This window comes from Pholcus phalangioides, unplaced genomic scaffold (assembly GCF_987345545.1).
Source record: "Pholcus phalangioides strain wild (caught in Gottingen) unplaced genomic scaffold, Ppha-v1.0 ptg000042l_1, whole genome shotgun sequence".
Taxonomy (NCBI): Eukaryota; Metazoa; Arthropoda; class Arachnida; order Araneae; family Pholcidae; genus Pholcus; species Pholcus phalangioides.
The window spans coordinates 23,954,927-23,978,708 of NW_028301628.1; the positions used below are offsets into that span (position 1 = coordinate 23,954,927).

General features: G+C 35.5%; 1 protein-coding gene across 4 annotated transcripts in view; it reads right to left on the bottom strand.

Annotated features, from left to right (window-relative positions):
- Positions 1-455: 455 nt before the first annotated feature.
- The window catches only part of unc-5 (netrin receptor unc-5), a 304,266-nt gene continuing 280,939 nt past the window's right edge, over positions 456-23,782 (bottom strand). For 2 of the 4 annotated variants that reach the window (XM_089254776.1, XM_089254778.1), the window contains 10 exons: positions 10,281-10,565; positions 9,796-9,921; positions 9,505-9,606; positions 8,280-8,449; positions 7,085-7,321; positions 5,823-5,969; positions 5,561-5,731; positions 5,166-5,281; positions 3,166-3,267; positions 456-1,367 (listed from right to left, as the gene is read on the bottom strand). In XM_089254776.1, the coding sequence (XP_089110902.1) occupies positions 1,196-1,367; positions 3,166-3,267; positions 5,166-5,281; positions 5,561-5,731; positions 5,823-5,969; positions 7,085-7,321; positions 8,280-8,449; positions 9,505-9,606; positions 9,796-9,921; positions 10,281-10,565 (1,628 nt within the window). In that variant the 3' untranslated portion in view covers positions 456-1,195. Of the gene's footprint in view, positions 1,368-3,165; positions 3,268-5,165; positions 5,282-5,560; positions 5,732-5,822; positions 5,970-7,084; positions 7,322-8,279; positions 8,450-9,504; positions 9,607-9,795; positions 9,943-10,280; positions 10,566-23,782 lie in introns of all 4 variants that reach the window. The other 2 variants (XM_089254775.1, XM_089254777.1) reach the window with 1 other exon arrangement.

Here is a 23,782-nt window from a genome sequence, read left to right on the forward strand (position 1 = left end):
ACTTGTTCTCAACAAGAGAAAAATCTTCAGATTTCTTCATGATTTGAATCAATAGAGACAAGCTTTGTATATATTCCAGGCTCCAAACCACATCCTAACTAATGATTAACAACCACTTTAAACACAACATGATATCCAGAGAGAAAATCTCATTACAATAATAATACAGACAAATATTTTACAATAATATAGCATTGAAAGATATAATAAACGTAACTTTTATGTAAGTACAAAGTCTCGCAGAACAAAACAAGTTTCATTTCGAATACAAAACATGACGAAAATATCGATGAAAAATTCAAGTAATGAAAAAAGGTATCTATATACCTTTTAAGATAGAAGTCATCACAATTTACAACCATTTTTTTTTATCAACACAGACAATACAAATGTAAATTTACAAAACAAAATTGAATACAACATTGCATAGATTCAAAGAATGTTTTTTTTTTTTTAATTTACGAGTCCATTCTTATAGACTGAACTATAGGAACAACACACACATATATATATAAAGCATATCATTAGCTGATGCTAATTATCTGATCTTCTCATAGTCTTAAGTAGTTGAATATCAATTGACGTAAAAAAATAAATAAAAACAAACTGAATTTATTTAAATGCTTAATTGAAAAATCCGAGAAGATAATCTACATAATTTGCACATTCATCCCGCAACATTATCAAACAATCAATATTTGTCATTAAAAAATCAAATTTATTATTAAAGTAGGGTATTAAAATTCTGCTTTGATTTCCATTGGAATTCATGTAAAATAAGTTTATAAATCATATTATATTTAAATAAATAACTTGCGAATAAATTGTTCTTTCGACAAAATTCAACCTATAATTTCGAATTACATTCATCAAAGGAACTAAAGTATTTTTCATTATGCATTGCAAACAGTCTTTTTTCAAAGATAATTTCATTGATCAAGAATCCAACCGCATTGTTTTTCCTTCATCCTGGGGAGCATACATGTAAATTGCATCATGCTAAGTTTGGCACAATAAAGTGCACCACCATTTGGCACTGAAAGGGAAAAAAGAGATGTCTAAAATAGAGTAGACGTATGTTTTCTTCTTTTTTCTGTCTTCAAAAAAGTCATCACATAGAGTAGTAAGTAAACGAAGAAAAAAAAGAAAATGAAATTAGTGTTTAATTTTTTTTTTCACTGTTTTTCTTTTCTTTTCACAACCATGATCCCGCTTCTTTTTCGAGAACAACAGCTGCATCATCTCTTCCAATTCTACGTAAAATGTTCAATAGATCAGTGAGAGCACTTGCATCCCTGTGCCTTGCTTCCCATAAATCCAATATGTAATCTGTAGGGCTGGGCTTCGTTGCAAAATAGTTTATGTACCTAATTTTATAAAAAAAAATAACAAAAATTATACTTAAAATACATGAGTACACATTTTAATCCTGAAATTCGAAAAGTAAAATTGAATGAATATTGAATGAAAGAGGAACAGATTAGTATAATGTACAAAAAATACATAATAGCCTATGTGTAGAAAAGAAAGCAGATCTGAACAAATTTAATGACAAAAAAAACAACAACAACAGACAAATAAACAAAAACTTAAAGCACTATGTGCCACTTTTCCTGGCTGGTTACTATGTTGTTCAGTCTTTAAGCTGGCTGCATGCTGGTTATTTTTAATGCCTGTCTTTTCTATACCTGAATGATCAATTGTGATTGTTTTTCAACTACCTATCTCACTATAATTATCAAATATAATTCTACAACAGCTGCTATCAGAGGCGTCGACATGAAGATAACATTGGTGAGGGGGGGGGGGGAGGATGCTGAAAGTTGCCAGTCGTCCCGTATACGTGGGACTCACTCAGGCCCGTATGTGGGGGGGGGGGAATACTTTGCATTGTATATTCATTGATTAGTGGGGTGATCGGGCTCAGCTCCTTAACAAAATTCATTGGGAGGGAGGATGAAATAACCTAAGCCACAAGGTTACTATAACTACGCTACTTCTGTAAACTGGACATGTTTTGATTTGAAAAGGAAAAATTCAGATCTTGACAATATTAGTACAAAGATCCCGCGGCTTACGAATGATTTAGCTAAAGAAGATTTTATCGAATTTTTTCTATACCCTACCGAATGGTTTCATGAATGCGCATTCATTCGCATCGCGGCTCAAAACGTGACATAGCCATGTTGTAAGCTGAATTTTCACGCCAGTCATAGTTATAATTAATGTTACGGGTGTCTGATTGATTTTTATTTGTCTCAGAATCACTTTCTCTAGTTATACACCTATTTATTTCTCTTCCAGAAAGTTTTTGAGCCATTTCACGTGAAAGAAAGAATTTAACTGAAAGAAAAATATATTAGAAAATAAGAGCCTGGACTTGAATGCATACGTTCTTTCAGTGAGAGATATCATACACCTGAACGGTCTAGGTTTAGATATTACAGGAGAATCTCTCTTCCTTCTGCATGTATGAGGCACAGAAATTAGCTAATCAGATCGCATAAGGGGTCACCTATGAACCCGACTGGGCAGTGAACATGATGTAAAATATAAAAAGCCCTTCAGTTTCTCATATCTTCATATACATTTGCATTTATCAGATTGATAAGTTGTTTATATTAGCTTTCGTTCAGTTTTCATCTTTTTTACAATGCTTATTTGGTGTTTTATAAAACTCATCTTCAAATTTTGGGTCATTACCTGGGACAAATCAAACATTTTTCTATTGAAACCTATAGGAAATCCTGTTTTGGCTAACGAATGTATCGGTTTATGAACATGATTCCGGAAATAATTATCTTTGTTGAAGGTAGACAGGTATGACTGTAATATATCAATATATTGTATATAAATGTATTTGAAATGATGTAGGTTTTATATATGATTAGGGACGAAATATAGTAAAAAAAAAAATCAAAATTTTCGCCTTGATTATTATCGCAATATAATGGGCCTATAATGTTTGCAACAAATCTGATGTTCTGTAAGAATGACAGTTTTAGGTGAAAAAGATTGTAAATCACTAATTTTTGATATTATGCGTTTCTTTCACCGTATTTATACACCTTAATTCAGCAGGCAGCAACAAACGCAGTTATAATAATAAGTAAAATTCTTGTTTTTTGGTCTCAACAAATAATTTGGACCGAACTGATTATGTACCTGTCGACTTTCAGTTCCTGAGCCAACCTTCTCCAGTCATTACCATTCATATTTGGTGGATCCAAACAGGTTCTCAGTTGCTTACGAGCTTGATTTGTCAGTCTGAAAAAAGCAAAATAAAAATTTGGTTGTCAACTAGCAAGCCGGTAAGTATTTGCAAATGCAGTAGCAGCCTTTGTAATTATTGCATTATATTCGGAAAATTGGCTGCGTGAAGAGATATTGATGGCCAGGAAAGTAAAAGTTATCTCTGCCCTCACGGGGACTCGAGCACCGGCCTCTCGTATGCCGGACGAGTGCTCTACCTCTAAGCTACATCAATATTTCTTCACGCAGTCAGTTTCCGGTATATACTGTATTAACAAAGGAGAGGACGTTTTTCTCAACATATCTGCGTGTGTTATTACCTCAACATATTGTTTGCGTGCATTGGAAGGTTTTTGCCCAACAAAATAAATTCAAGAACACACCATAGGTACTCATATTTTAGATATTGCAGGGCCGTAACCAGAATTTTTTTCCAGAAGGACCACAAAACCATTGAGGACTACTGCAGGACGGGCGGGGGGGGGGAAAGGGCAAACTGATTAATACAATAAAATTTACCCCATGACTCCATGTAAATCTGTCATTTTCCAGCATTTTAGGCGGGACCGATGTTAGGGGTGTGCGACAGGTACGGCCAGACAGGGTACCGCGTTTTGAGGGGTCTCGTATTCATGAAAAACATTTAAATAAAATTATTTTCAATGACAATAAAAAAAATTTTGGCGTTGAAATTGACCTTCGCTACAGAGGAGGAAGGGTGGAGGGCGCTGCGCCGTGTCTTGATGGAGTTGTAGGGGAGTCCGCAGTGCATTGAGCTTCACTGAAGGGGCGTTCACGGCATCAAAAGGTTGAGGAACAGTGATCTACCTCACTGTTCCAAATTATTATTATTGAATGAAAATTATTACGGAAATCTAGACCTATATATGAATGTAACACAATGAGATCTCTCTCGATTGTATACCCACTACCTACGAAACAAAACTTTTACTGAAAATTATTTTTTCGCCAATACGGAGCTAAATACTGACCAGCGGTGGTTCTAACTTTTTATTTGAAGCCCTAAATTGGGGGCTGGGAGTGTTGGTGGCTCTTGGGGAAATACCATACTTGCCCATGCCAAAATCAGGTCTAGCTTAAATAGTCCCTAACGCTTCAAGAACTCTTGTTGTTTTAGCTGACAAATGAACTTCGCTTTGAAATGAAGTGGCGCTTTCGTCATTTGAGCAATTCCGTTTTGATACACAAGACTTTTATGGTCACTTTTGAACATATGACAATGTTGTTATACCAAGCTCTTTTTTTTTTCCAAAGGGAGCCATGGAAATCACTTGTTCCTCTCTCTCAAACTTTTCCATAGTGACGGGTTAACCGAAATTAACGATGAATAAACGAGGGTTTCATTACATTTATATATGACATGATGTCTCTCTCCACTTGTTAATGCAAGTTATGCAGAAAACTAGATGTTGGGAAAATATTTATTTTTTTTGAGATGTCGACTTCTACCGGGAGTCGAACACGGGTTCCCTACAGAGAAGGAAAGTGTAGCTTACTGATGAGAGCACTCGTCCGGCAAATGAGGGACCCGGGTTTGACTCCCGGCAAAGATGATTTTTTTCCCTTCCTTAAAAAAATCACATCTCAAAAAATATCTTCACAAAATCCAGTTTTCTGTATCTGGCATTTTATAACATTGTCATCTAAGAAAAATGACGACTTAAACGGTGTGACCACTTACCGAGGATTTAATGTATATTTTAATAATGTTTGGAATTTCATGCTAGAATCCTATTCACACATAACTGTTCTTAAAAGTTCAATTTTTTAAAAATATAAATATTAAAAACTTCGGTAATTTTTCCATCATTATATATTAATTTGTTTAAATATACTTGGAACATTATAGCTTTTCTTGGTTCCCGCTGCAAAGTTTTGAAATTTTAAAATACCTGAATCCAGCTATTGGCTGATCCAAATTTATGAGGGGGCTTCCACTGTCGGCAGCGGTCACTGTTGTGCTCAATGGTTTGTTTGTCCACGCCAAGGAAGGGCTCGCAGCATTTTTCTATATGAAAGACGATCACACTTATTAGTCAAAAGAAACCATCATATCTTATTCTCATTAATCAAATCAAATGATAAAGGATTAAAAACATCAAATTTCTTCATCATGATTAGTTTCAATAAATATAATAATAACAATAATAATAAAAGAAAGAATAACTGTGTAATAATAACTTTCCATTAAAACTCTTGGGAAATAAACATTTATCGATTTTATATAATTTTACATTTGAATTATATTGTTTGATGAGAAAAAACTAAGTAGATATAAATTTCTTACTTCCTTGGGGTCGGGAGATACTTTAATGATCTGTCTGTGAGCTTGTATACCCCGTTGGTACACCAGTATATTATAACTTATGGTTTGACGAGATCTATCTACATTTTCGAAAGTGAACGAGCAGTGCAAGTTGTTTTGCCTTCCACTCCATACATGTTGGAATGGAATTTCCTGTGAAGGAGAAATGCATCCCTCGTCATATGAATTTGAGTAAGAATACAAGAATCAGAGTCTTCAATGAAGAAAAAGAGTAATCAATTACCTGATAGTTAGCACCAGGTTTGCATTTCCATCCTGGGCAAACGTCATTAACGCATAAACAGAGATTGGCCCCACCATCTTGGAAAGGGATAGATTTTGGACGGTCTAGAAGTTTCCCTCCAAGCTTTTGTTCCACTTGAATAACACCCTTGGAAAGTAAACAAGAAAAGCATTAGTTGTTAAATATTAAATTAGTTGTTATTTTAGTTGTTAATACATGATAGCTATAGAATTTCATACAAACTTGGATTAAGGGTTGTGCCGCCTGTGGGCTATACAAACCTTACGACAGATACGGAAAACTGGCTGAGTGAGGAGATATCGATGTTTTAGGAAAGGAAAATTCATCTCTGCCCTCACGGGAACGCGAACCCCGGTCTCTTGTTTGCCGGAAGAGTGCTCTACCAACTATGTCTTCATAGCTTAGTTGGTGGAGCACTCTTCCGGCAAACAAGAGATCAGGGTTCGCGTCTCCGTGAGGGCAGAAATGAATTTTCCTTTCCTGAAACATCGATATCTCCTCACTCAGCCAGTTTTCCGTATCTGTCGTATTAACAAGGGTGAGGGACGTCTTTCGTCATATACAAACCTTGCCGCATTTTTCCAATTCTAGCATAGTTTTTTTTGAACACTCAATTCTCAAATTTGTCACCATTTCAAACTGCCGCTTAGTGCTACTGCTAGTTTAGCCCCCCCCCCCCGCCCGTAACGGCTATGTCGTCAAGCTATTATTTTGGTCACCCACATGCTTGCACACTTTCTAGGTCACTCACGTGTTTGCACACTCCCTCACATACTCACACACTCTCTTGGTCGTTCATTCTGACCTGGTTCCTCTCTCGCCAGAACACTTTTTAGGCTACTCCGACATTTACACACTCTCTAGGTCACTGTTTAGTCACTCAGATGATTGCGCTTCTCTTTGTCACTCCCATACTTACATACTTACATACTTCCATATTCATACTCTCCCATACTCACGCACTCCATTGGTCACTCCCACGCCTAAACATTCTCTAGGTCACTCTTTTGGTCACAAACTGATGTGGTCCCTCATTTTCTAGGACGAGACGACATTGTGGTTTTGCTGCTTTCTCCCAGTCTACTTTAATATTCTTTACAAATTCTATCAATTTGCAACCCCTCAAGTTTCCGCTCTGGGACATAGCTCGCCCCCGTAAATACACATCTGGTCTTATATTATCCAAATATTCAAAGGGAGTTCTGCAAAGGGATTATAATAGCATAAATCAAAGGACTCACTTGCAGTGCAGCTTGAGTATCTTCAACACAATAAACTCTAATATTATAGTCAATAGATGAATATAAGGCTGGTGCAAAGGCAGCGAGGGCCAAGGCTTTTATTGCCTTGGTGTCTTGAAGGGATTCTCCAACAAGTGCGTAACGACTCAAGTGTTCGGTGACTATATGACACTGCCTGCCATCTAACTGACAGTATAGTGGGGTGTTGATTGTCTCGTGTCCCAGTACAACAACGTTCTGAAAAGAGAAGAAAATTTATGAGATATTTTTTAATGCACAACTCAATTAAGCATTAATTACTCTTGCATGAACATCATAGTTATATAGCATTCGCATGTAATTGCTGGAATAGGAGGGATAGAGAGAAAAATGCGTAACAAGTAAGTGTAAAGTTGATGCTTGAGAGAGAACCAAAGTTTCCAAATACATTTTCATATACGCTGAGTGGCTACTTTGTTATGACCACCAAACAGTTTTAAGAAAATAAGATATGGCGCTACACTGTTGCCATTAGAGTGCTACGATAGCATAAAAAAGGATAGCTTAGTTCTTGAAACAGTAGTAAGTACAGGTGAATTATTTGTGGAGCTATAGGGGAAAAAAAGTGTGATTTGATGGACTTTGAAAGTGGGATGATTTTAGAAGCTCGAAACCATCTCATTTGTTAAACGCGCAAAAGCAACTGTAGTTAAAGTGGTTTAAAGACTGAACTGTCAGGCAAAAAACTGGGTCTCAAAGTGCAACTTGTGGTTGTCGCTGATTGGCGAACTCTACCGGAATGCAAAGTCTCCAGAGTTGTAAGTGGCAACAGAAAGGTAACAGTGTAGCTACCGCCTGGCAGTCGAGTGGTTAGGGAAGCTAGCCTTTCACTGTGCGGGTCTGGGTTCAAATCCCGGTTTGAAAATGAATGTCTAATAACACCAAAGAGTTTCCTGGACGGATAATACTGATCCCTTGGAAATGCGTGGGATTCACATTATTAATTCTTTAAAAAATATCGTGATGATCGTCTCAAAGGATCTCTGAACGCATTTTCACCGTACAATTTATCGCATGTACAATGTATTGTATGGAACATGGCAGTAAAATCTTCACAAGGGAATCATAATAAAGTGATCACTCAGTATATTCCTATAAAGCAAACCAGAGTTTACAGTCTTATCTTTGTTTAGCAAAGACACTGCGTAATACAAACCTTCCATTCAGGACTTTCGTCCTCTGTTCCGCTTTCACTGCTATGCACACTTATTTTCCAGTTGTCTGTATTTAGAAGAGCACTGTGTTGAAAAGTGACGATAGCGGATTTTTTTAGATGTAGACCAGATGGGCCGCAGAGAACAACTGGACTCAAGATCGTCTCTTTTTCTGAAATAGAAGATGACGCATTTTACTTCAATGAAAATAAAAGTTCAGTCAGTTTAGTTCTTAAAATCATCTCATTAGTTGCTAGAAACTTCGATTTTTTCTCGTATATCCTCGAATAGTCAATACAATCGCAGCCCCTTACAAAAATCCCGTTTAATTTTATTACTTTTGCAAAGAACGGAACGGACCAATATCATAACATGGAGAAAAAATTCGTTCATAGTTATCGGGATGAGTATCATTACCCGCATGGTTAATTTGTTAATTTTGAAGAAATTTGCGTTGTCTTAAGCATACGGGTGTTCATAAAATGACTTTTCAACTATAAATTACCCCTCAGAAAAATAACTCGGCCCGGGGGGGGGGATGATTATGATGCTCTTAAGATAGCTCGTGGGCCTATGATGCTCCTAGGAAGGCCCTGTCTGCTGAGTAACAAACAGAAACAAATATATGTATATTTATTTCTTTTGCGTTTGTATGTGTGTGCTAATTATATTTGCTAATAATACAAGCTATTATAGCTTGATTAAATGCCAATTTTAAAAACTGGTCTGTTGCCACAAGTATATACAAATCATGGATTATGTGATCCCTTAGAATGTGTAATAATTAGAATGTAATAAGTGTTTTGTATCTGCGTTATCACCAACACAAACGTCGTGTTGTGTTGGTGATGAATAAATCTGTGGTGTTTGGTTAGAAGATGATATATCCAAAAAATGGCTTTTTGATCTAAAAGTAAGTCTTGCTAATTATAACTAATTAGAAGTGAGATAAATGCACAAATACGTGTGTACGGCTAAACAACATGCTGAAACAACATGCTGATGTATGATATGTTTATTTGTATTTGTGTGTATGCGTTATTTTTTATTTTTAAATGACAATGAAAATGTTTATATCTCAAAAATGTTATTTTGGAGTTATCATGTTCTCACCAAACACCACAGAAATTTCAATTTATCATTATTTATGAATATATTCTACCTCTTGAGCGTATGACATAAGAATTAACCACTGTTTTAAAGTATTCTATGCCTATAGAAACCTACCTGACAACCTTGGTCTGTCTTTGTCTTCTCTTAATACTGCTATATACACTTCAACATTGGCACCTTTGCTTATAGCTCCAGGTGGGATTGTAAGAGTGATACCTGCGGTGTACAATTATGCATGAAATTACTGAAAATAGTGATCAAACAAGAACGAATTTGATCGGCTAAATGAATGGATTATCAGTGAAGAAAAATTAGCATTATGTTTTTTTAGTGCACTCATTTCAGAGAAATATTGGCTTTTTACAGTAAATGAAGCGTTACGTTGTTCATAACAGCAAAATATACCTGATCCAGGTATGCTTATGCGTCCTCCACTCTTAGTGATGGTTCCCCACGAGATGCATTCAATGTCTAAGTTAGGAGGAAGTGCAGCTGATGTGACTGAATGTCTCCCCGATGGACCATCAGAATCTATTGAAGAAGGGGGAGAAACTGAAAAATATGTATTGCCATGACGAAAAAATAAATACAATTTCTTTCATTTATTTGAAATTACGAAAGATAATTTGATTGCTAGTTAGAAAACGAGGAAAATTCATGCATATATATATTTGGCGTCTTCCCGCACTTTTCGTTCGAAAATTCGCGAGATACAAGTGCTGCGATCTATTGACAAAGACTTGAGTCACAGAATAGTACTTCCGTTTGTTCATAGATGGCGTCAAAAGCTTTTGAAATCTTTGGTAGCAATAGCGCTAAGCGGTTTTTTTTTTTTCCTGAATTAAAATAAATATTCCGATAAATCCATAAAACTGAATTCTCACTCTTACCCGTGGTCGACGACGACGACGCTACCGAGGGACATGATCCTGAATGAGTGGGTTTTCCAGTTGAACTTGGAGTTTGGGATCTCTGTGGATCGATGAGGGGAACTCTACTCTGAGCTGGGCTTGGAGGAATGTTATTGGGATAAACATGACCATGATGAGTGGATAACAAAGGTGTCACCGAATTACAGCTATATACATTCGCAGACTTTTCGCCGAGTCCGTTGACGAGATGACCCCCATTCGACAAAACATTCTGCGTGAGATCAGGTTGTACAGGTATCACTTCTAGAGAGACAAAGGGAGGAAGGAGAGAGACGGAACATATCAGTTAGTTTCCAGCAACTCAAAAAAAAATATTCTGAAATATTTTGAGAATTCAATACATTTTTTGCAATATCAGAAAATTTCTTTTGTTTTTTAATGTCCAATAACTTCTTTACGTGATCTCAACGCGGTGGTTCTCAAATTTTTGCCACAAACGAAGTCTCTTGAAATGGAAACTTTTATCCACGGCTCTCAGAATAGTCTAAATCAGTTTTTCTCAACCGGGGGCCATGTGGCCCCCTCGTGGTCTTGGGATACTTTAGGGGGCCATGGAAGAAAAATAAGTGAACGCGGAAGCTATGAAAAGGTGGTTTAAAGGGCTTCGGAGAGCTGTAAAAAAATAGATTCGGCCGCTAAGAAATCAGACTTTTAAGTGAAATATGGTGGGAAAAAATTTATGGCTATTTTTCAGAATCTGGTGGAGATTCTGAAAAGAATCTCCCCAAAGAACGAGGGTTCCCCTTTAAGTACGGGCCCCATCCGGGCATGACCCCGGGATCTTCATGTGCATACATGATTCTCCAGAGCTTACATAGTGAGATCTGGTACTATGACTGAAATTTCGTGATTAACTATGCAAATTTGTTGTGCTTGTTACTTCCAATGCTGTTGCTTACAGCTAAGTACGGGGCCCTCAGAACATTATTGGAGGGTCCCACAATGCCAAGATGGCCTGCATAGAACCTCCACAAGAGGGAAGTTCACTTAAGCACAATGGTTTAGAAAAAAATCAGCATTTATAAAATTTATTATTATCATTTTAGTATAGACATTATTCATAAAAGTAATAAGAGTTGCTATCGACAGAGGCATATTTACAGAAAAAATTGGGGGGGGGGGTAAAAGGACAATAAGCCAGGGGGTGTCGAGTTCAGGGGGAATGGGTAATCAAAAAAATTAGACCACACAGAATAGGAACAGGGCGGCAATACCACAAATTCGCCTTTGCATCTGGATAAGGGTGGATGAGGGGAGGGGCGTTCTCTGGATAAGACGGTGGGGGGGGGGGCCCGCGAGAAGAAAATATGGTCCAAAGGGGGGGCCATGGGTGGAAAAAGATTAAGAAACACTGGTCTGAATCATAGTTTTCGAAACTTAATGGGAAATCTGTCCCATCACCATCTTCTTCAAATATTTTTTCTTTTCATCGCCTTTCCTCCTCACTGCAAGCCAACCCCAACCCATACAATCCTATACTGAACCAAAAGCTTCTACCGTCCTCTGGACCTTTCCATTATTGCCCACTTTTGGAAACACTGGTCTAAATAATACCCATTTCAGAGTACTGAATAGGCAATCATCAATTTCGACAGCTCACCACGAAGCTCTTTACAAAAGTTGACGACACACTTTGAAAAACATACTGTCTTAACTTGTATGATTCACAAGGGCACGTCCCGGTACTTCATCAGGTGCGTGGTGGTCCACTAAATACTCTGATCTGGTTCGACGATTTTCGAGAGTAATCTTATTAAATTAGTCGACTGATACTCCATGATTGTGTCGAGACGATGATCTCAAAACATTACAGAGCGATTGTGGCAAGTCTATTTTATTATCATCATTTTTTTCAGTAAGGAAGCTTTCATTATCGCCTTGAGTACGCGAAGCCTGAAAACAGCTCATACACCTCACGAAGGTTTACACATCTTATCGAGATTTCAAATCCAGTGAAATCCGGGATTTTGAAGTCAACCAATCCTGTCGCTACACTTATTGTATTATCTTTCTTCAATTAATCAAGACAGTTCTTATAAAACTGGACCAGGACATACAGTCTAAAGCTGATTCTAACAGGATTCTATACTAACCCATTGAACCAAATGTTGGCACTTTAACCACTCAGTCCCTAGATCACTAAACTTACAATCGTAAAATTTTAGCGAATGTTAGGGAATGAAGAGAACGATCTGAAACATAACCTTCTAGAAAGATGACTAAGTATCTATCTATCTACTGTAGATCCCGCTTATAACCCCCCCCTCCCCCACTTGGAAAGTTTTTCCGCTTAGTACTACTTATTTTCGTGCTCTCTCCCAACTTTTACTCAACTCAACTCATGATATTTCCCGTTCATAGCGTTTTCCCTCTTACGTTTTTTTTTTCATGACAGTTTTCTGAAAAGCGTTATAAGCGGGATCCACTACATTAATTTAGGTAATGATATTTACTGCAATTATTAAAATTAGAAGATATAAAGAGTGTTAAGTGGTATTATTGTCTCTGACCCCTAAATTCTTTTTTAAAGCTCTTTTTTTCTGTTGAAGTTCTTTTTTCCTAATCTTTTTCTTTTTCCTATCTGCTACATTACAAACGACCCCCCCCCCCAAAGTTTGATAAATATTATATGACAGGAGTTTTGAACATTTCCCAAGTCCCTAGAACGTCTATGTCCATCATCAGAAGAAGAGCGTCCACATAAAATATATTCAAATAAATTAGCATGATGCTGATTTTTGAAGAAAATAAGGAGTCTATTTTATTGAGCGAATCGTCAGCAATAAATCTGGCACAAACATCAAACATTCTTGGGTGCTACAGTAACTACTGTATGGAAGTCAGTTGCAAGCAACTCTATTCCTCTTTAAAATGATTAAAATCAACGGCTCTTTTAACTTATAAATCTTTGCTTTAGTCAAATAGCGTTAAAACAAAGCATTGCAGTCGCTAAACGATCCTCGTTTTGACAATTCATAGCAGAGAAATCTCGTTGAAACTATTCGCTGAATATCTCTTTAGTTATACCCTTCGGTCATGTAGGAATAAATAAGCGTAAAAGGTAGGATATAATAATTAATCTTTTCAATGTTCCAAGGAAATTAACAACCTTCACAGAGAAGGCGTTGGCAGAGCCTCTTTCGCTCTTAAACGTCGTAATACAAATCTTCTGTATCCTTCAAAAATGTATTTTAAAGACTTCATAAACCGAATGTCTGTCGCATCGTTAAATGCTGTAAGAAAAAAATAAGCTAGGTATTATATTTTTTAAGTAGATTTTCAAACAAAAATGTCAGTAAATTGGACGCCCGGGACAGTAAGTAATGTACAAGGAGGATGGAAAATTTTCAATTCCTTTTAATTTGCCTTCAATTAATTTCCTCGTGTCGTCGAATTATGTGGTGGGAAGGGCGCTTAGAGACGTGTATGGCAAAATGGATGGTGGACGCATATATACGGCAGAGAGGAAAATTACCTTCACTTAATGACACAAGCGGATGCAATAATTGCTAAGCTGCCAAACTTTCATAGTAATTAATAAAACCGTCCGTTTAGTTCATTGTGTTTTCGTTTGCCATCCTTTCTAACATTATCATCATCGCTTCAGTTTTCTACGAGCTTTGCTTAAATGTATGGAAATGAAATCGTTCATTAGGAATTTTTTGGGGGGGAGGAAGTTTTTTTGAATTTTTTTTTTCTCCCGTGTATGAAATTACGCGTGAGAATATAAAACAAAAGGAAGGATCTATCCATGTTTTAATTGATGGAAATCTTCGGAGAATAGATATCGAATAGTTTTTTGTTTTTTCCTTCTCTTTCGAATATGGGTGGGTTTAGAAAACAATGGGGATGAGAAAAGATAACAGTGGATGATAACAATAGGAAGTGTAATAAATTATGCTGGGTTTGTGTAGAAGCGTCTTTTGTTTTTACGTAAATTACGTATATAATTGATTATACTTAGTGTGTTATCAATGAGGAAAGGAATGCTTATGTTTTGCATGCATTAATTTTAATATCGATTTTTTTTTTGTTTATGTGACTTAAAATTTATTGGTCTCAAGTTATAAAATTTATGCAGCATGAAAAATAGTCAATCGCATTAATTATTAATGTATATTGATAATGTTTTGTTCGTAGATTTTCTTGGAAAACCATACGTAATCTTTTTTAATAATAAAAAAATTATTTTGAAACATACTTCATTATTATTCAATTTTTATAGGAAAAAAATAAGAATTCAGTTGAAAAAAACAATCCAAACCAAATTTGAAAAAATTTAATTTTTTTTTTCAAATATTTTTTTGTGTAAATTTTTTAAGTACTCAAATTGCACATATCATACGTTTCAAATATTATAAAAATAAGGTATTTTTTCCCTCATTGTTTCAAATAATTAAAATTTCTAGATGTTTAAAAAAATTTTAAATACTTATTTTGAAATGAATCTTTTGAAATAAAAATATTTAAGTTAGTTTTGTTTCGCGATAATTCATTTTGTGTGGTTTAAAGATTTTTCTGCCTATTAATTTTTATAAATTAAGTATAATTTACAAAATTAAGATTGATTTTATTTACAAAAATTGTCAGCATTTCAATTGAATAGAAACTTCAAAAGAAACAAAACTTTCTGTTAAAATATTTAGATATCACACTATACGAAATTTAAAATGTGGTCTCAAATTTCAACTATTAATAGAATTTTTTTTTTACATCGTAAAATATAGTGTGTTACAATGTTATCATTTCATGAAATCTTACGAACCTTTAATAAAAGAATTTTAGAAAACGAAACTTAGCCAAATTCTAGAAGGGCTGAATTTGTAACTTTTTCAATTGAATAACTGTACTTATAACACTCATTTCAGTTGATATTAAGGAGATATGGAATTGTGATAAGTTTTAAACAAATTTTGAAATTTATTTACCAATACATTTTTTTTCTTTATCATATAATAAAAGGTGTCCCATAAATTTGTAAGTAGTTCAAAATTTGCAAAACTTAAAAAAATATATATTTGAATGCAGTTTGCAGAAAAACTACTTACGGAGGGGGTTTTCTTCTACAGGAAAAAAACATAGTTCACATTTTTGTCAATAGAGAACGCTGCACGAAAGTCCAGCAGTAGTGATTGGGGGATCTGAACTTTTCTTCAATCTCTTCTGTCTGAAATTTTCAGTGATTTTCTTTCGTGTAGTCTACTTCTATTAACAGAAATTGGAACTAAATTTCTTTTCCGTACAAAAAAGATATCCTGCTTGGATATAATAAATTTTTCGTAAATCACATTAAAATATACGAATCGACTCAGTTTTTATGAATTGTTAAACTACAGTCGGTACCGCTTATTAGAGAGAGAGAGAGAGAGAAAATCACGGATAATAATATCATTCGGGTATTGTTATCACTTTTGCAAAGAACGGACCAAATATCATCACATAGAAAAAAAATTCGGTTTTCGTTATCGGGACTCCGGATAATGTTTTCAATTTTTTTTTCCTGTAGAAAGTTATTTTTTTGCACATTCTGAAGCTAAAGTTTCCGATTCCAAATTCATTCAGTTCCACAAGCAAGGTTAGAAATTCATTTTTTCCCTGCACGCTATCGTTATTAGATTGCAAGACTGTGTAGGAGACTATAAATTGTTCCCCCCACTCTGTCGACAAACATTTCCGTACTTATTGTCAAAACAGTCCGTAGTATTCACTGTGATCCATATATGCGTGAAGCAGTTTCGAAGGCCTTCCTATAATGAAGGCAAATGTATGACAAAAAATAGATGCTTTTTCAAACTTCAGTTCTTGATCAATTTCTTTCATTTGACCAAATTCGACACGAGACAGCTCTATTAGAATCGATTTCAGCTGAGAGTGGGGGAAAAAAGTTCTGTTTTAGAAGAGGATAAAAAAAAGGGAGAACACGATTGAACATTTTACCACTACTGTGTAACAACCGTAATTGCGAATGGGACTACATCCGGATACAGTTATCATTCAGTTTTTGTTATCTGACACCCCTGTGATCACATTAAACGGCGCGGACTGTATTTATGAATTTATGAGACACCCTGTAATTGAACACAACGCTTATAAATTTATTATTATTTTATCAAATGTAACAAACTTTTGAAGAAATTGATTTTTTAAAAAAGACGATCTATCTTGATATTATTGAGTTAGCTGAAGATTAATACTCTTACCATAACATTCACAACAATGGAAAGTAACCGCACTATTACTAAGGGGGAAAAAAACCGGAATTTTTTCATTTCTCCTCCCCATTTTTATTCCCGTTTTCCCCTTACCCGGGGATTTTTTTTTCTTCTTCTCCCCATTCAAGTTTTTCATTTTATTCAATTTTCCGACTCTCTCGAGTCACCACATTTGGCTCAAGTTTTTTGAAACTAAGTTTAGGGCGTATTCATTTTCCAGGCTCATTTATTTATCCGTAGAATGGTAGAGGATATAAAGGGTTATACTAAAGAAGGGAAAAAATAAGGGGCGTTTTTTTTTCTGAGAAAAAAAGGAAATCTTTTTATTTTTTCATCTATTCAAATGCGTATTTTATTCAATTCTAAGCCGTGATATATGAGCGTCGAATCATTCTCTATACCGAATGATAAATTAAATATTATGAAAAATAGGTATTTACGTCAAAGCGTACCGAGAACTTTATTTATTCGGTTTTCTTCGACTGATGAATTTTTGCATGATTCAATGATGGTAATAGGAATGAGATTAGAATTGAAATGACTGTGTGGTGATAAGAAAATACAGGATAAATGAGAAATTTAGAGGTCAATGCGGTTACTGTAGTTTGAAATACCATGTTAGTATGATGTATATGTTACTGCCATAGCCCAAAGTTGGCTACTTCGCGAACTGGCCAGCCTAGTTGACCCGGCCAATGTCCGAAGTTCGGGCTTTCACCGAGTTTTGACCAGAACCTATACATCGATCCCTATGATTCGGGGTCATCGCCACGTTGGCGTTTTGTGTGTGTGTGTGTGTGTGATAATTATGACCATTTAGTATTATCCATAGCTAACCATAATTATTATGGTTAGCTATGGTAACCCCAACTATCAAAGGAATCTGACTATCGATTTTTTTAGTGATCCATACATAGGAATGTATTGGGATCGACATGTAGGGCCAGGCGAAAGACCGAATTTCGGACATTGGCCGGATCAACTGGGCTGGCCAGATCACGAAGAGCCCACCTTCGGGCTTTGGGAGTAATATATACATGTTCAACCAGTGATCCGCATCATGTGACCCGTGGAACTAAAATCCTAATATGTACTATCAGACCTTAGTGAATGTTCGTGAAAGAAAAAAAAAATACGAATTTCACAAATTATGACAAACAGAAAAATCTGGATTCTCTGTAAGCCAAAATCTAACTTGAAGGAAAGGGTGTGTGTGTGGAAACCATTATTTCTATCAAAAGACCTAATTCTAAACCAAGTCGTGTCAATGATCCCGGAGCCTGAAATGAATGAAAAAATTGTGAAAAATGCGGACCGGTAGAATTCTGAGATATTGGACCAGATATTGGACTGGGAAAAACTAATAAATGAGAGAAATAATTTGCGAACGGGCAAAAAATAAATGATAAATAGGAGAAATAATTTGAGAGTACCGACAGAAAATAAAAAATTGAGAAATAAAATGTGGGCCACCAAATGATAGAAATAATTTGCGGGCTGGCAAAAAAAATAAATCCGAAAAATGATTTGAGGACCAACAAACAAAATAAATAAACAAATAGGCGAAATAATTTTTACACCGCCCAAATTGAAGAAATGAACTGTGAGCTGGCAAAATAAAATTAAATGAGTGAAATAATTGGCAGACCAGTTCGAAAAATGGTCCGTGATTCCTGACCAAAGTCCGATAACAATAGACATGATTCGGGATCATCGTCAATTGGGGTATTTTTTCGTGGCAATTATGCCCACGTTAGTTATGGCAACCCATAAAACCGCAGTCACGATGTGGTAATAGCTTTTTTCTCCAAAATTTGGCAGAAAAAACTATATATTTGAATAATTGTTTTTATAGTTTTTTTCTCTCAAATTTAACTTTTTTTCTGTCGTTACATGGAGCCAATCCGATGCAGCTGCTATATAAAGACATGTATAGCCTGTATTGGATTTTGGTATACACACACATGTTGGCGATTAAAAAAAAATATTTTTCTCCTACCGTGCCGTCTTACATCAACACATCGAGCTTTGGCCAGGGATCTCCGGCCAATTCGTGAAGTGGCCGGCCACGTTACGAATTGGTCGCACTTAGGGCTTTGGCAGTAACATATTTAAATGAATCTAAAATTATGTACTAGCTATATCGACTCCAAGGAAAGATTGAGATATTCGTTGCCTCTGTAGTCTAGTGCGTTCACCCGGAAAGTGAAAGGACGTGGGTTCGATTCCCCGCAGGAGCAGTTGAATTTTCTCTCTTTCCAAAATATATATCTTCGCATCAACCAGCTGTTAAAAACCTTTGTATGGATAGCGGAGAGTGACATCATCTTCGGATACATACATTGATTGAAATGTTTTTCGGACCAGCGTTTGTGAAGAACACTTTTACGGTAAGCACCTCAATTCTCGTGAACAACTGGATGAGTTCATTGCCGTGATTGATCTTAACTTTAAAATAATCGATTCGAATATCGTTAATTTTTGAAAGAATTTAAAATTTTTTAGGATGTGGACTTATCGATTTAAATTCAGATCTGACTATAACTGCAGGAGCTTGATTTATGGCAATCATTTTCTAGACCCCCCAAATCCCAACTTTTTTTCATAATCATGGAGAAAGTCATTAGAAATATTGTTTAACGACCGATTCCAGACAGATATTCCGGGTCTATTTGCGGCATAACCAAGAAAAATACCACCAATAAAAGTATTTTGCACGAAAAAAAAACAACCCGTACTTTTAAAAGTATATTTACGTTACATAAACTCCGATATAAATTCTAGTAAAAAATTGATCTGAAAGTCCAAACAAAAAAAAAAACCTAAAAGTAAATGTTTGAACATCATAAAATACTGTAAAAAAAAAACACAAAATCACCAAAGAAATCCCCTTTTTTTTGTACAAAGAACATAAAACGGAGGAATCACTTATACCATTTCAAAAATAGGTCGTTAAAAGCGATTTTTATATTTTTCCGTCCACTTATTTTGACGATCCAGAAACAAGTCGAATCTCACCGCAATAAACATAAACGGCTAAATTTCACCGGAGGACCTGATAACTAAGAGATGTAGGAATAGACATTGTGCATTTCGGGACAATGGCTCGAAAGGTACCCATGGGACAGTAATCATAAAAGTCTCCCTTTTCTCAAAGTATGTGTGTGTACATAGAAAATGTCTTCCGGTATGACACAAAAGATAGACCATTTCGCGTAGGTCGTTTCCCAAACCCGAAACATAATTAACAACGTAATAATAGTCAAACTGAAGATCCCATTTTCAATTACACTTTTGTACATATACACTCGTATTTTGTGTGCATATTTACCTCGCTTTTCAAAACAACGACCTGTACGGAACGTGATAAGGCTACTCCTAGGATACCGTTAAACGCTCCGGAAAATGATTTTCGCGGAGGGCCGATCTTTTATAATAACTGGGATATCGATATTTCAAAATCGATATCATCTTCCCTCTTCTCGGTAAATATTTACTTCAATTTTGAACTCGAGTTCGGCTGTGTAGTTAGTATAAAGTATTATCAGGAAATAGGGAATCGAAGATGTATGTTGTGTGTGTATGTAATCACTTCAACGAATCCATTTTACTCCTTTTTCCATCATTAAAATACCCATTAAATATGTTTTGGATGGTATATTATGTTTTCTCACACAGCAACCATTATATAAGTAAGTATAGCAAATTAAAAGGATTATAAGGGGGTTTCGATTTTATACAGATGGGAAATATTAGCTTTTGGTTCCTATTTTCATTAAAAAATATATTATTTGAAAAATAATGTAAGGCAGAAAAAGAAGAGGAAATGAAATATTGTTGTGTGATTATTTTCGGGAATTGGAAAAAACTGAAAAACTTTCGAGAAACCTGATACCACCAAGTTTTGTTCATCTACAACCAGCGTTTTTCAACCTATGGGCCAACGAAAAAAAAGGCATTCGAAATTTTCAATCGACGGAAAAACACTCAAATGACTGGATGACCATATTTCATTGAGAAAAATCAAGGGAACTGGGATCTTTTTAAAGACGTGGAAATACGGGAAGTACCAATTTTATCATAAAAAGTGTTACAAAATTGCCAAGTTCATGGGCTAAAAATCTGGGATTACAAAACCGTATGTTATATTCATTGTGTATATTATATCCAGGGTACGTACCATTTCCACGAAAATGCATGCAGGTATTGCACAAAGAAGACAATAAATTCTGTTAAAGTTTCGTTTGCAGCTTTTGTTTTACATTTCTGCAAGTTTTAACTACTTTTGCAGCTTTTTATGAAATACGTTTGATCAAAACGTATTTTTTAAATATTTGATAAAACATTTTTTTTTAATTTTCTGTCTGTTCCTTAAAAATATTCGTGATCAAATCTGCACTAAAAAGTGTGAATACAAATATTATGTTAAAATTGGTTTAGAACAATGTTCCTCAAATTTTTGACGTCACGAACCTCCCGCAGAAAGGTTAGTTCCCAGCATCCCCCCCCCCCACACTAGAATCCAAAATGTATTTTTCTTATAATTTACATATTATAAGAACTGAAGTGATAAACTACAATTCTATAACACTGAATTTATCATTTATGCAATGGATCCCGCGACCACACAGGTTGAAAAACAATAGTCTAGAACATAGTTTTCCAACCTTTTTTGTCCCATCTCCCCCTTCTTCAGAAATTTTTCCCCATCGCCCCCCCCCCAACGCAATCTAACCCATACGATCCTATGTTATACCCGTAGCTTCTACCGCCCCCTGAAAGATTCCATCACACCCCAGGGGGTGTTAACGCCCACGTTGGGAATCACTGGTCTAGAATGTCGTTGAAATAATATCCACGTTTTGCACAAATTCTTGAAATAATATCTCTCTATAAAACATGAATACATTTTGCGGAATCATCATTTCTATAATTATTTAAAACCAATATTTAATACAATGCTGTAGAGCGGGGGTGCTTAACTTTTTGAAGAGTGCGAGCCGCTTCATTGGTTTGAAAACGTGTCGCGAACAGCTTGAGTTGTATCGAAATGTGCCGGAGGATGGTCAGTTGAGTTACCTGAAAATATGCCGTGGGCAATTTAAGTGATCTGAATATATGCACTTTCAGTTACTTAAATGATTTAGCCCCGGGCCACTTATATGAACTAACTGTAAATGTGCTGTGGGCCGCTTAAATGATCTAGCAGCTTAAGTAATCTTAGGTAAGATCCACTTAGGTAATCTGGAAATGAACCGAGCCACCTAAGTGAATAGGAGGTGTACCGCGGGTTGCACAAAAGTGATTTAGAAATGCGCTTCGAGTCGCTTAGGTGACATGGATACGTGCCATTGGCAGCTTAAATGATCTGGAGATCTGGATATGTACTGTTGGAAGTTTAAATGATTTAGAAATTTGTTGCTAGCCACTGAAGTAATCTGGGAATGTACTACGGGTCACTTAACTGATTTGATAATCTTTCATGGGTCACTTGAGTGGTTTTGTTATTTGTCATATGGGACAGCCACATCAGATGACTTCCGAGAGTCACATTTGGTTCTCGGGCCATAGGTTGAGCATGTATGCTGTAGAGAAATGAAGACAAAAAATGGAGGGGGGGGGGAAAGAACTATTGTCTGAATATTTTTTCCAGCATATAGACCATTGAATATTAAAAATTTCAATAAAAAAGACATCAAAACACTAAATTTGAATAAAAATGAAAAAAAAAAAAGTATTATTTTTCGCTTGGAATTTTCACGTCAGTGAATGCTATAAATAAAGCGTGCATGAATATAACAGGAAATCAATAGAGTGGAATTCGAATTAGATACTTATAAAAAAGGAAGAAGGCTACTTATAAGGAGTAGGAGACATAAAAAATGAAATATCCGGGACAAGAAAAGCAAAGTTTAAGCAAATGAGCAGCATCAACTCGATTTCCTAGAGAACGGAACTCGTTTCCCATGTCCCGGATTTTTTTTTCTTCTTCTTAGTGCTTGCTCCTCCTACTCCTAAATCTTGGGTTACCCTCCATGGATTTGTCATCCACAAATGGTTGAGACCCAAATGACTCAACAAAATCTAAATTGCAGATGACGGTTATGTTAGAGAATTTTTTTTTTTTCTCTCTCTCTCTCTGTTGGTCATGAAACAAAGTATAGCTTTTTCGTCTGAAGATTTTATTTCCTTTTTCCCTTAAAAGTTTATATTCTTTAGAAAACTTTGATAAAAAGGACTTGAGAAAATCGGGAGGAAGGCATTGAAGTTTCGGTGGCTACATTCGGAAATGGTTTGATTGTGAATTTTCCTCGAGATTTCTATTCAGTGTTAAGAGGTTTTAAAGCGGCTTGCATTTATCACATACCATTAGTTTAGAATGTTTATAGAAAAAAAAACGAATATTTAACAATAGAATCCTTAGAAAATAATTGAATTCCATCTGAATAAGAAACTAACAAAAAAAAAATGTTTTAATTGGAAAGTGAAAAAATCTTGAACATGCATACATTTTAGTTTGCATGCGGTGATATTTTATTTTTAATTGTACTGCATTTTGCATTTTCCCAATTGTGATTGTATTCCATGTATCAAGTTTCGTTTTTTATTCTACTTTTTTCTATCAGGTTGCTTAGATCAACGGTTTTTAATATAAGATTTTCTCCAAAATTGATTTTGATTTTTTTTTGTATAAAACAAATAAAGTTGATTTGATTTGATAATGACAATAAAAATCCAGGGTTAGATTTGTAGATAGGTTCGAATGTGCAGTTACCAGGCCGCAAAATATTAAGGGGCCATGGAGTCGAAAAATGAACTCGAATACAGTCAATCTGTATCCATGGGTTTGGACGACCAACCCCCAAACAGAAATTTCAGAAGGTTCCCACCAATGCTATCTGGAAAAATAATTCTTAATAGTAATTTCTCTCCTCTCCGAAATTTTGTTTGATAGTTTCTTAAAAAGAGGGGTAATTTTTTTGCATAAAAAAGGGAAAAATACTATAAAAAAATACTAAGATTTGGAGTATTTTTACTCCTCAATGAAATATGGAGGAATAAAATTGAATTTTAATACGTGCATCACGCATATAGATGCTGTATCGGCAAACATACATTCACTATGTTGCTACATTCCACTATTTACACACAACACTAGATATACATTCCAACTGTTAGGTGCACATGCACACTTCTGGCACAACTCATTCGGAAGTAAATTGCCCAAGACGATGGCAGAATTTATGA